Source organism: Cervus elaphus, chromosome 2 (genome assembly GCF_910594005.1).
Source record: "Cervus elaphus chromosome 2, mCerEla1.1, whole genome shotgun sequence".
NCBI lineage: Eukaryota > Metazoa > Chordata > Mammalia > Artiodactyla > Cervidae > Cervus > Cervus elaphus.
The window spans coordinates 39,204,160-39,217,835 of record NC_057816.1 but is presented as its reverse complement, the minus strand read 5'-3'; the positions used below and the strand labels follow the sequence as shown (position 1 = coordinate 39,217,835).

The 13,676-nt window shown below is 38.9% G+C and overlaps 1 protein-coding gene across 15 annotated transcripts in view; it reads left to right on the top strand.

Moving 5' to 3' along the window:
- The window catches only part of DLG2 (discs large MAGUK scaffold protein 2), a 2,231,561-nt gene that overhangs the window by 467,326 nt on the left and 1,750,559 nt on the right, over positions 1 to 13,676 (top strand). For all 15 annotated transcript variants that reach the window (XM_043918879.1, XM_043918871.1, XM_043918860.1 and 12 more), the window contains one exon: positions 6,429 to 6,503. In XM_043918879.1, coding sequence (XP_043774814.1) covers positions 6,429 to 6,503 — 75 coding nt within the window. The remainder of the gene's footprint in view (positions 1 to 6,428; positions 6,504 to 13,676) is intronic.

Sequence of the window (13,676 nt, the reverse complement as noted above, 5' to 3'; positions counted from 1 at the left end):
TGTATTGTACAATATATCATTGTAGCTTACTTTATACAAAATTGTTTATTCAAACTTCTTGGTGTCAGTGATCCCTTCTTTGCCCTCTTGATGAAAACTCAGGCAGTCCATGACTTTCCAGGCACTTGCAAAGAATTAAAAGTCCTACAGTCACTTAAAATCACAAATACAGCCTCAATTAAGTAATTAAAATTGTCCAGTCTCAAATATTAATCAGAACTCTGAACACTTTTCCTAATTAAATATTCTCTTTTTCTTACTGTGGGGTCTTCAGATAGAGTGTCTGCTTTGGGGTAATGCTATAGGTAGGGCTAGGGTTTTTTTATTTTTCTTCTTTTCTCATTTGCTAGTTAGTTATTGGTCCCTCCAGGTTTGAAGCATGGTAGGGAAATAAAAAAAAGGAGAGCAGAAAATTATTATGCTGGGATTGTCATATTTTTTGCTCTCTGAGCCTGACATCATCATAATGATAATAATAACAAAAGCAAAGAAAATAGCTGATGCTTGTGTAATGTCGATTATGTCTAGAAACAATTCTAAGCACTTGTATTAATTCTTTTAATCTTCATGACTGAGACAGAGAGTTTAGCAATAGACCCTGGGTCATCACTGTTGTGGGAGAAGGCAATGACAACCCACTCCAGTACTCTTGCCTGGGAAATCGCATGGATGGAGGAGCCTGGTGGGCTGCCGTCTATGGGGTCGCACAGAGTCGGACGCAACTGAAGTGACTTAGCAGCAGCAGCAGCAGCATCACTGTTGTGGGTCTTGGGGAGTTTCTCTTTCTGGGCCTGCCTACATTTCCTGTGGGGCTACCCTGGTGGCTTACTGGTAAAGAATTTGCCCACCAATGCCAGGAGACACAGGTTTTGTCCCTGGGTCAGGAAGATCCCCTGGAGAAGGAAATGGTGACCCACTGCAGTATTCTTGCCTGGGAAATCCTATGGACAGAGGAGCTTGACAAGCTATAGTTCATGGGTGGCAAAGAGTTGGACACGACCAAGCAACTAACACTTTCTATGCATCTTTATGGCAGAGTAGGAAGCTAATTGGATGGAAACCTTTATTTAAGTTCAATTATTCATATACATATGTGTATACACAACCATGTATATATGGATGAATCTATACATACACATTATATAGCTCTATAAAATCAATGATTTGAAAGTATCCTAAGAGTTGTATTTCCCCCCAATTTTTTGATGTTTATGTAAATATACTAAAGCATATATTTGACTAGAAGTCAGCAAATGTGTTTTCTAGTAATTTTAGTAAGCACTAATTCTTAAATAGTGATGTTTACAATAGTTTGTCCTTTAAATATAAGTATTCTTTACATTTATAGCATACTTTACATCTCACAGTGTGTTTGCAAACACAGTAGTACAGTCATTTTAGTTCTGCCATGGCACTTAATTTTGTCCCTTGGAAACATCATGTTTTAATCTCTTTTTCTTTATCTGTCAAACTCCTGAGAGTTTCAGAAAAGATGGGAAAGACACCTTACGTGCTTTTCCAGAGACAAAACTCAGGAGAACTTCTTGAGGTTGTTTGTTTGTTTTTTTTAAATAGTATCAAGACTGGATCCCTCCAGACCCATTCTGGGCAGGACTCCCTGCTGCCCATAAGCCGTGAGGTAGAAATAAATGAGGGGAATGGCTGAAGTCTGCTTTCCCTGTAGCATAGAATCATACTTGCCCTCATTCCTAGGTTTCTGTGACCCCAAACAAGGGGTTTCCTCACCAAGTCCAAGGACACCCTGATTCACTATTAGCTGCTGCTGGCGCACCTTCAGCTGGAAGGCCCTCTACTCATCCTTTCACTCCTAAAATCTTCACTAGAAAACTGAAGTATCTTCTCTATAAAGCCATACCTGACTCAGCCAGTCAGAGTTCAAGAGTCTAGCCTTTGGCCTCAGTTTCTCTGCACCATTTTTCAGGGTCCTTGCTCATCACTTACTCCTGACCCTAAAAATGGATGAGATCTTTTTCATCTGTCCATGTCACGTTTTATTTATATCATATGGTATACCATATATCAGCTTTCATGTTGCTTTATAATTTCATGTTTATTATGGCCCTTTTCCTTGGATTGAGAACTTCTCTAGATATAGACTGAGTCCTGATATAGCCTTGTTTCTAAATAATACAATAGCTAATTTCTTAATGAATATTTGTTGACTAAATGAATAAATGAATGAGTGGTCCTAGTTTTAATCCTGTTTTAAAAGTAACATGTTGCATTATATCTCCTAAAATTTTGGGGTCATTTTAAGAGAGGATTTAAATTTTAATCTCTCTAAATTCTGTTATCTCTATATATACCAAGCATGTTTGAGAAATGAGTTCAGTTCAGTGCGGTTCAGTCGCTCCGTCGTGTCTGACTCTTTGTGACCCCGTGCAGCACGCCAGGCCTCCCTGTCCATCACCAACTCCTGGAGTCCACCCAAACTCATGTCCATTGAGTCGGTGATGCCATCCAACCATCTCATCCTCTGTCGTCCCCTTCTCCTCCCGCCTTCAATCTTTCCCAGCAACAGGGTCTTTTCAAATGAGTCAGCTCTCCGCATCAGGTGGCCAAAGTATTGGAGTTTCAGCTTCAACATCAATCCTTCCATTGAACACCCAGGACTGATGTAAACTCCAAAACACTCTAACAAATGTAAGCCTCTGATACACAAAAAATTTCTGCTCTCTCTGGGGATGGAATGGGTTGAGTAAAACATCTTTAGAGCATTTTCTTGAAATTCTTTGTGGTTACATATTTATATAATCAATCTGAGATGTAATTGTCCAGCATATTTGGCTCATTTGCTCAGGATATTCTGGAATGAAATATGTCAAGATAATTAAAGTCAGAAAAAGACAACCAGGGAAGATGAGAGAGCTGGAGACAGCATACTATTTTAAAAAGACCAAAACTCAATGAATAGTTTTGTCTCTTAAGAAAACGTTTCTCAGAGTTAGCTTTGCAAATCCCTAAATTCTGGTCAAGTCATACATCAACAGTCTAGAGGCATAAATATTCAGTGTAGATGGATGAGAGGGAGAAGAGAAAGTGAAATCTGTCTTTAGGGTAATTTGTCACCAACTTCTACCTTAAACTCTAACTTGGAGAGATAGACTGACCATTGAGGGAATTCTAATGTTTCCTCTTGATTTTTGACCTAAGAATTAACTTAAAAATAGACTAGAGAGTGTCCTTTCACCTAGTATTTATACTGATCCTTGCTGGCCTTCCAAGGGCCGTGCTGTGCTGTGCTTAGTCACGCTGTCGTGTCTGACTCTCTGTGACCCCCAAGGACTGTAGCCTGCCAGGCTACTCTGTCCCCAGGCTGCTTTGCCTGGGGATTCTCCAGGCAAGAATACTGGAGTGCGTTGCCATGCCCTCCTCCAGGGAATCTTCCCAACCCAGTTATCACAACCAGGTCTCCCACATAGCAGGCGGATTCTTTACCTTCTGAGCCTCCAGGGAAGCCCATAGCCAATAACCCCAAACTCTGTTTTGTTGCCTACATTAAATATTAGAGAAAAAACTACTAAAGATGGAGAAGGAAAAATTCTAGGAAAAAGAGAATTTTTAATCTTTTGCTTCCCTAACTGTGACAGTTCTCTTGACCCATGTTAGATTCTGTCTTCTTTAGAAGTAGAGTAAAGGGGTAGGTAAAACCTGAGGTTGGGGTTTTCAGCAATGACACTGAGTGGAAAAATCTTGTGAGAGTGTTTGGTCCAGCAGCTCTTAACCTTTATTATCACGCAAACTCACAGAGAAGTAACCATATCCTGTGCTAACGGTGGATCAGAATGATAGAGATCCTCAACTGGAGGATGTACCTCTTTGGAGGAGGAAACAGATTAGATTAATGGGAGGAATATAGGTGGCTACTTGCTTCCCCGGTGGCTCAGCTGCAAAGAACTGCCTGCCTGCAATGCAGGAGACCAGGCTTTGATCCCTGGGTTGGGAAGATTCCTGGAGAAGGGGATGGCAACCCACTGCAGTATTCTTGCTTGGAGAATTCCATGGACAGAGGAGCCTGGTGGACTACAGTAGCCCATGGGATCGCAGAGAGTCTAACACTTTCACTTTCAAAACACCAATGGGAAGGCCTTAATATCTGAAACTAAAGTAACAGTGAGACAAGAAACTCAGAGAGAGTTCTCTTTCTTTACTCCATGGTATATATCCATAGAAGTTTAGACACTCCTTATTTATGCCCCCCATCACATTTTATGAGTACTCATATTCCTACATCTAAGCACAGCTCACTTATTTATTAAATTTTGCCTCTTTACCATGTACTCCATAAAAATATACATTATCTAGATATAAAAAGAGCTTATCATTACTACCATTACTACTAATGACTATTATGAATTACTACAAAAGATACATTCTTCACCACTAACATTATTTGGTATGACTTCTCATAATTAGAAATAATAGCTAGCATTTTAATAATGCTCTCAAATTTCAAAAAGCTTATCTTTATATGTAGGTAAATTATATTTATCTGACTTATGCTGTCAGAAAAGGAAAATAAAATTGTCCTTTTACTTTGCATGTCCTTTTTCATAAACATCCTTGCAAATTGTGATAGGTATCTGAAGCAAATCTTTATGATCTGAGAGCAGTCCCATGAATTAGTTTATGCTGGGTCACTCAGTCATGTCTGACTCTGTGACCCCATTGACTGTAGCCCGCTGGGCTCCTGTGTCCATGGAATTTTGCAGGCAAGAATACTGGAGTGGGTTTGCCATTTCCTTTTTTAGGGGATCTTCCCAACCCAGGGATTGAACCTGCGTCTTCTGCACTGGCAGGTGTAGTCTTTACCACGGAGTCACCTGGGAAGCCCTGTGAATTAGGCAAGATACTAATTCCCTTTTACGGGTGTGACTACCAGACTCATAGCACCTCCTGGCGGCAGGCACGTGGTAGAGTTTAGCTTGAAATTGTGGTCACCTGACTCCAGTCTAGGGTACCTTATATACCCTGTTGGTACTTTATGTCATATTTTGATTTAAACAAGAATTCTGAGCCTGGAGATTGATGATCTTAAGTGTGTTTTTATGGTGACTTTATCAATAATCACTCAAACAGCATTTCAGAGTTTAGTGATGCCTTAAAAATAAATCACCTAAGTAAAGGTTGCTCTGAAAAGCTTACAAATCACAAAATAGGATTCTTAGCACAAGTACTGAATTCAATACTTTGTTCCAGTTAAATTAGACATGTTAGGATCATTGATAAGATGAAATCATGTTAGTTGATGACATGTCTTAAGCTCCATTAAACAGAAAATGAAAAATACTAACCTCTCATAGAAGGAGCATGCATGGGCTGCAGAGTCAGTCAGATTTTTGCTGCAGTCTCAGTTATGCTGCTTTCCTGTAGGATAACTTACAGATGAGTTTCTTACCTTCTGTGAGCCTCAGTTTTCTCTTCTGTCGAATGGGCATAGCAATACTTCTATACATATTTGTTTTAATAATGAGTGATAAAATACTGAACCCAGAATAATCTTTAGCATATTTAGTAGTTCAGTAAATCACATCTGTGGTTTATATGATTATTGCTAATATTGTTAGTAATTTTTATGTATTATACTTGAGTGTGCAATAAAATGAAGGATAAAAGTTTTGTTATAATCACTTCCTCCCCATTTAGCACTAATCAGAGCTCTTATTACAGGATGGAGCTGTATTGCTGGTTAAAAGAAAGCACTTCATTTTCTCTAAAAGGCCAATTAGCATTGAATTTATAGGAGTTACAGCAGAAGAATAGGTTGGCCTGAGACATTTCTTATGTATGTTGTAAGTGAAATATCTCTTATGTGAAAAGAAGTGCCCAGCAAATGGTTCAGAATGTTAAATCTCTGTGCTCCTGGTTTCAGTTCTTTGCACCTCAGTCTCTGATCTGACAAGAAAGGCCTCTAAAATCTATCTTGTCCAACTTTACTTTCTCTGGCTCTATGAAATGCCCTAGAGAGATCTTCACTACTAGTTCACAGACTGGAAGGGGAGACAGATAAACACGTCTTTCTGTTACTTGGCTCAAGTGGCCTCACAGGGATACAGGATGTATAAGGGTCCTCAGGAAACCCAGAGGAGAGACCAGGTCTGCCTCTGGCTTTGGAGGCTTCTCAGATGGTTCCCACCGGGATCTGAGAGGCCAGCTGCTGAGAAAGCCTGATGCCAAAACCCCAGAATTTAGAGTAATACAGCAAAGCAAAGAATAGCTTCTTGGGCCTTGGTAAGAGTAGAAATAACATACCTCGTTTCTTTCAGCATTGCACCAAAAAATCATCTTCAAAGCTTTATCCTGTACTTGTAAATATGGCAATAAATACATTGATGGTAAATCTATCAATGGGTGTATATTGCTGCACATAGTATATAGAACATAATATCATTTTTATTTATTTGCAGCAAAACCAAGGCAAGTGCCCAGCCCAGAATTGTTCGGTGGAAGGTCCTGCTTGGATGCCTGTTCACCACTGTACTGTAAGTTGCTTGGATTATTCTAAGATTGGCCAGGTTAAGAGATAATTATTTTTATATTTTGGAACAACCTTCATGGAATGTGCTAGAATACATTCTGAAATTTTAGACTTCAGCAGACCTTTTGAAAGCAGAAAGAATGTCTCCTCAGAAAGCTCTTCATTATAAGAAACACCTGTGATTAGGGATTGCAAGTATTTCTTTTTGGAGTGAAAGCAAATTGCAAAGGATTTGTCTAAATGGATTATTGATGGTTTACAATTGAATAGTCTTTGAAATGAATATATTTGCCCATTTATTTTTCTCAGTAGCTGCATATTCATGAATACTTGATTTTAGATGCCTTAGAGAAAGATTCTTTCTCTACTTCCATTCTTGTGTTGACTGTTTAATAGTGATGAGTACACGGATTTGCAATTTTCAACTCTTCGTGGTATAATAATAGACTCTGCATTTGTGTGAAATCTTCCATCACAGAATTTTCAAGTGCCTTAGAAACAAACAGGTACTATGTCATTATTTCTGTGTAGCAAATGGAAGACATAAATGCAGAGGAACTAAGAACAGTGCACGAATTGTAAGGCTGGGAACAGATTCTGGACACCCTGACTGTCCTTCCGTGAACTCACTCCGCTACGCTGTGCTCTGAATAAGTGAAGAAAGTGACTGATTCATATGATTTTCTCTTATACATACATTGCCTGATAGAAAGGACAGTGGTTCCTCTGGGAACTGTGTGTGCTGTAACTGACAGTTTGCATGTCATGAAATAATTTGTGTGCGATGAAGACAAAAAGTTCAAAAGTTCCTTTTGAGACATTCCCCTTGTTTGACCCACCTTGCAGGCAGTGTAAAGTGATATGTGGAACTCTTTAATAAATACCCTCATCTTTTGTTGAGGTGCAGGCTTCTGAAAGGCGCAGCTGCACCATCATAGCATGACTGATGACTGTGTTAAAAGGCAGTAGGTCTGGGGGAGCCTGCTTCTCATACGGATTGTGTGAGAAAACGGAAGCGTGTCTCTGTCTTTTTTTTATCTGTGGAAGATGAGATGGTGGGGTCACCTTTAATGAAGGAGAGATGATGGTGCTAAATTTTGGAGGCATTTTTGCAGTGTGGAGGCAGCCGAGACTTGCTCGAGACTCAGAGAATAAAAATGTCACACTTTTGTGAGCAGATGGTCAGAAGGGAGTGTATGCTTAGGGACTCTGCTGATGCCAGAGAAAAGATGGGCTTTAATAATTCTATTTCTTCATCAATCACTGCTTTTATTATATCCCTGATGATATTTTTTCACAATTACTGATTTATATGTCTGTTTTTCCAAGGAAATCCTGTACTCTTCAGGGTCCTAGTATACCTACATCTAGGTAAATCCCTGAGTTCGTGGTAGGAGCTCTGTGAGTGTAGATTTAATAAATGCATCTTCAATCTGTTGATTTCCTCTTTATAATAATAAGCTTCAGTAAATTTTTTTCAACCCTCATATTTGTTGCTGAAGAAGAATAAATATATATTTTACTTTCTTAGGTGGTTTCCATTTCTGACCTTCAGGTGTCCTTTTATACTTTTTCCTTCAGAGTGTGTGTTTTGAGGAATTTTGTTTTCATACTAAACAAAATTTTGTCATTTGATTCAGCTGTGTCAGGCACCATGGCAATTGCTAAAGATGAAAGATAGATAAGATAGTGATTGCATTTTATCAAACACATTCATATATTCCAGTTAATAGCTGCTCCTCCAGTATTCCAGCTCCAAATAAAATAAATTTGACAGTATAGTTACTTTGTATAGTCTTATTGCAGGTAAATCCATTATTAGAATACTGTGTCTTATGGTTTAACAAGAGTTGAGCCTTCATTATTGCCTTGGAGTTGGCCCATTGAGAATCTGAGAATCCCAGACTGTCTTCCTGCTGCAGGGTACTGAAGATCAAATATGGGGATGACTACATTTAAGACCCTTCCTGAAGATCACGAGTCTGAAGGGCCAGCACTGAAATCTGACGTTCAGTTCTATGGTTAGGTGAGAGTGTCAAAAAGATGTTTCTTCTTGCTCCTGCTTTAGAATTGGGAGCTGCTGGTTACATAAATTTCCTTTTCCATTTACTTAAAAGTAATAGTGAGTTGGACAAGAGGTTCACTGGGTTTCTCCATATGATACAGAAAAGCTTTTTGGCCAACCCAATACATCTCCTAGTGGGGCAGACACTTGCTGCAGGAATTGTGCAACCCATAATGATTCTACTTTCTCTGTTCAGTAACTCCATTCTGCAAAGGTGGGCACCTCACGGCCATGTTTGGGCTCTCTGAGTCTGTCCCGGGCCATGTCTGACTGATCCAGAGCTAAATATTTGATCCTAGGTGAGCCAGTTGGATTCTGTCTCCTGGGTGTTTGAAATCTGTACCGGAGAGATATGAAACTGATAGCCATCAATATTGAATCATATGAATGACAATAGTTTGGGAAAGATCCTGTGAACCTCAGTTGCTAAAATTCCTTGAACTGCCATGTATTTGCCCTTTGAGGTTTTGCTTACTCAAATCTCTCTTTGATTTTGTGAAAAGGTCCCAATAATCTGCTGATAACCAGTAAGTTACTTTCTTCCGTTATCTACTTTTTTTTTTTTTTTTGATAACTGTAAACTGTTTTGTATTGGGCTATAACTGATTAACAGTGTTCTGGTAGTTTCAGGTGAAGCAAAGGGATTCATTCATACATGTACATATGTCCATTCTCCCCCAAACCTGCCCCCACCCCAATCCAGGTTGGCACATAACATTGAGCAGAGTTCCATGTTAGATTTTATTTTGTTTGTTTTGAGGAATTTATTGTTCTTTGATTTATTTGTAGCCAAAAAGTAAATAAAACTCCCTTAACTAATATCCCCTGGTCAGCAACATTTATGTAGCTCCCACTAGAGTTAAAGTTGATGTAATGAATAGTAATCTCAGACAGAAAGGAGTACTCAGAATTGTGGGATTTTGATAATTTATAATAGTCCATCCATTTCAGTATTTGGTTATATACAATAGCTGGGTACATAAAAATGAGCAAGGAATAATTTGTTAATGACTTAATCCACATTCTAAAGTGAGAAGTGTGGATAGTTAACTATACAGTAATAAAAAGCATCTTTACATAACAAAACTGTTTAAGATGTAAAGTCGTTCTGGTATTAATTTTCATTTTCTCATCTCTCAAGAAATAGAGAAAATCTTAGCCTCCTGTATTTAAGAGAATGTCTTATTGGTCTCAAATGCTCCATGGACTAAAGCAGGTTTTAAATAAATTAATACATACTTGCATTCATAATAAATAGATAATTTCTGTTATCTTTGTGCATTTTGAAAATTCACTTGATTCTTTCCTACATTTCTCTCCCTATTGCCTTGTTCTTTCTTGGTGTTTCGTTCTAGCATGATTGTATCCTTATAATTGGGCTTTATTACCTTTTTCAGAACAGTCCTGGCCTTTGTGTGTTCATTTGCCCTCAGGTTTATTTTAAATGCAGAGCTTTTGTCACTGGTTTTTCCAAGAAAATTTATCCCTCCAAATTGCTTTGCAAATGCCTGGCAACAGCTACCTATTGCCTCAAAAATGACTTCTATTACTTCTTGCTCATTCTCTTCTGGGAGGCTCCCTTTTTTGGCACTCCACATCTCTATAATAATGGGACCAAGAAGTATTTTTAAAGACTTTTCCTTTTAGACAGAATTACCATGTACAGATTGTGATTCAAGCTGGATAGGAAATTTACCTCCAGTAATTATACAGAAACATGGACACATTTATAATTCCTGAATACTTATAAGTGAAATATCTTTTCTAGTGAGAAGAGTGACCATTTTATTGTTTACTTAACTCTCCTTGTTCGGCTATATTAAACACTAGAATGATAGTCTTCCTCACCTCTGTACTTTAAATTTAGTTGGGTTGTATGCACATTGGTTTGTATGATCACAACTATGAACACAGTGATTACCTGAACCCCTACCACTTACTAACAAATGAGAAGAGACCCATAGGTTCTGGGACTTAGGTGAAGACAGGCAGGTCTCTGAATCTGGAGTGAAATAGACTCAGAATTGGTTTTTGGCAGTTGGAAATAAAGAACCTTCAGCTTGACCAGCTGCAGGAGGCTTGACCAGCTGCTGCTGTTCGGGGCAGATCTCTGGTCCATTCAGTTTGACTCTGGCCTATGCATGGGTTGGGTCACCTTGAGGAATGTCCCCAAACACAATCCTTAGTTATTAAGCATTACTCAGAAATGACTATAACATATTATTTTATTGACTGGACATGTGATGTATCAATACATAGAATAATTGTGTGCTTGCACACCCCTTAATTCCTGGAAATTTAAAAAGAGTATCATGAGAGGAGTTTTGAACAGCTAGGTTGAAAATAAAATCTCTGCTATTTTGGAGCTTATCATGGATATTGTTATATCTACATATGTCTATTGTTATATAATATTCACCTATAAATAGATATGGGAAATATTTTCAAAAATCATTTAAGCATTTGCAAATATTAGAGCACTGTACTCTGAATATATCAATTCTTATTTACTCATTCAAGAAGCACTTACTGAGCATATTTTATAAGTTGTAACTGACCCTTCAATTCCTCGGGATAGAACAGGAACAATACATGTGTATAACCATTATAATGGGTAATACATGCTATATAATGGTATTTAGTGGATGCTGAGTCAGAAAGTCATCTCCTACTCTTTCTGACCTCATGGATTGTAGCCCGCCAGGCTCTTCTATCCATGGGATTTTCCAGGCAAGAATCCTGGAGTGGGTTGCCATTTCCTTCTCCAGAGGATCTTCCTGACCCAGGGATCGAACCCTCATCTCCTGCATTGCAGGGGGATGCTCTACCACTGAACCACCTGGATAGCCCATGGTTTATAGAAAAAACTATAAATTCTCCAAATGGAGCTATACCTCAAGATGGATTTTAGAAGAGATAAGATGCAATATTTGATAATAGTTAAGTATAAAGTCTTTAGAACTGAGTAAGATTTGTTTTGGGCTTCCCTGGTGGCTCAGATGGTAAAGAATCTGCGTGCAGTGGGGTCAGCAAGAGTCAGACATGACTGAGCGACTAACACTTTTGCTGTTTTCCCTTCAAAGTTTGTGTTAAAATATGAATTCTGCCACTTACTTGCCTTTATAACCTTGAACAATTTGCTTAATCTCTCTGCGTTTACACCTGTAACAAGATATTTTGAGATTTACATGAGATAATGCATAGCAAGTGTTAATACACACCTGGCATATGGTAATTGCTTGAAAACTGGTAAAAGGAGAAAAAAAAAGATAGGTCATTTTAGAAGAAAGTGATGGGGGATGAATTGGTGAGAGAAAGCATAAAAACAGGCAATAAATCATCATTAACTGAGGGCTCTTTATTTAGGAGGGTCCTTTCTTCTGAAGGGCTTCCCTGGTGGTCCAGATAGTAAAGAATCCTCCTGTAATGCAGGAGACATGAGTTCGATACCTGGGTTGGAAAGATTCCTTGGAGAAGGGAATGGCTACCCACTCCAGTATTCTTGCCTAGAGAACTCCATGGACAGAGGAGACTAGCAGGTTACAGTCCATAGGGTCGCAGAGAGTCAGACACAACTGAGTGGGTAACACTTTTCTTTTGAAAGGCATTCAGGCTGGGACATGAAGTTTCCATGAGTTAATACACAACTCTTTATGACTATAAAAAGAGAAATCTTGAAGCTCTTGAAGATAAACATTTGCCCTCTGACAGGAAAGAACTGATTATACGGAGTGTCATATTGAGATGTTTGTGTTTTAAGTAATATAAAGCCATTTTTGAAGAGTGGGGCTTATATACTCTTTTTAATTTAAAAGTATATGAACAATTTCCCTACCATGCCTCTCTAGATTATGAAAGTAATTTTTCTCTTTTATGGGAAATCAATAAAAACAGACCTTCCTCTAAGAAACCAGAGGAGATGTTCTTTTAAAGTGTTAATTGTTTCAGCATGTTCTCCCAGTCCGCCTCCCATTACCCACAGTTGGATCATACACTCTAATTGAAACCAGTTAATACAATGTGCATAAGCTCTGTTATACTAGTGTAAAGCTTTTTTTCACTTTGTTTTGGTAGCTCCTCTCTCCCCCCTTTCTTTCCTCCACAGTTTCTTGTGTGACTTCATTCTGTATACCTCCCAAATAAATACCCAGACCATGGCACTAAGAAATGTCCAATCCAGTCATAAAATAAATAATGTTGTGTCTGTTTTCTGAGTGTGTGCAGAATTCTTAGGAACGCAGAACCTGCTGGGCCAACTCTGCTGCTGGGAAATTACACCCAGGATGGCTTTGGTGGGTACTGTCTTCCAAAGATTAGATATGATTTTTCTTTCTTAGGACAAGGATTTCATACTATCAGTGTTTAATTCCCTTACAGAACAAAAAGTTAGGATAAGATGATCACAGCTTTAAGAAAATTATGGAAAATTACAGAGTACAGGGCCTTTAATTGGTCTACACTGGGATTAGAGTGCATCTGGCCATAGGGGTGGTAGCCATGGAATTAGAAAAGAATCCGGAGGGGAAATTATCTTAGAAAAATCACAATGCACTTTAAGAAATGTGAGCTCTGTGCAATGGCTCTGATTCCAACTTGGTTGTAATTAGGGCTTTGCATCAAGGAAAGTATGAGGAGGACTAGGCTGACACAATGGATACATTCCTCTTTCCTCCTCTCTTCTGGCCCTTATAGTACCTTCAGCTTGTAAGTTTCCTCTCTAGGTTTGAAAGAGTCTTCCGGGAGCTGCAGTCGTGGTTGTTGTTCAGTCGCTAAGTCATGTCCAACCCCGTGGACTGCAGTACACCAGGCTTCCCTGTTCTCAACTATCTCCCAGAGTTTGCCGAAGTTCATGTCCATTGAGTCGGTGATGCTATTTAACCATCTCATCCTCTGCCATCCTCTTCGCATTTTGCCTTCAATCTTTGTTACCCTGATCTTTGAAACATACTCAGAAAGGGATTTATGGGGTTGGGGGGGGGTGCTATTGGTTCATGCGAGAGAGGAAAGGGCATTTCCAGTGAGCACACATAAAAACTACACAGAGTAAAGAACAAAAGACATGTAAACATGTACCCAGCATGCCTGTGCAGAGATGAAGGTTTCACGTCCTGA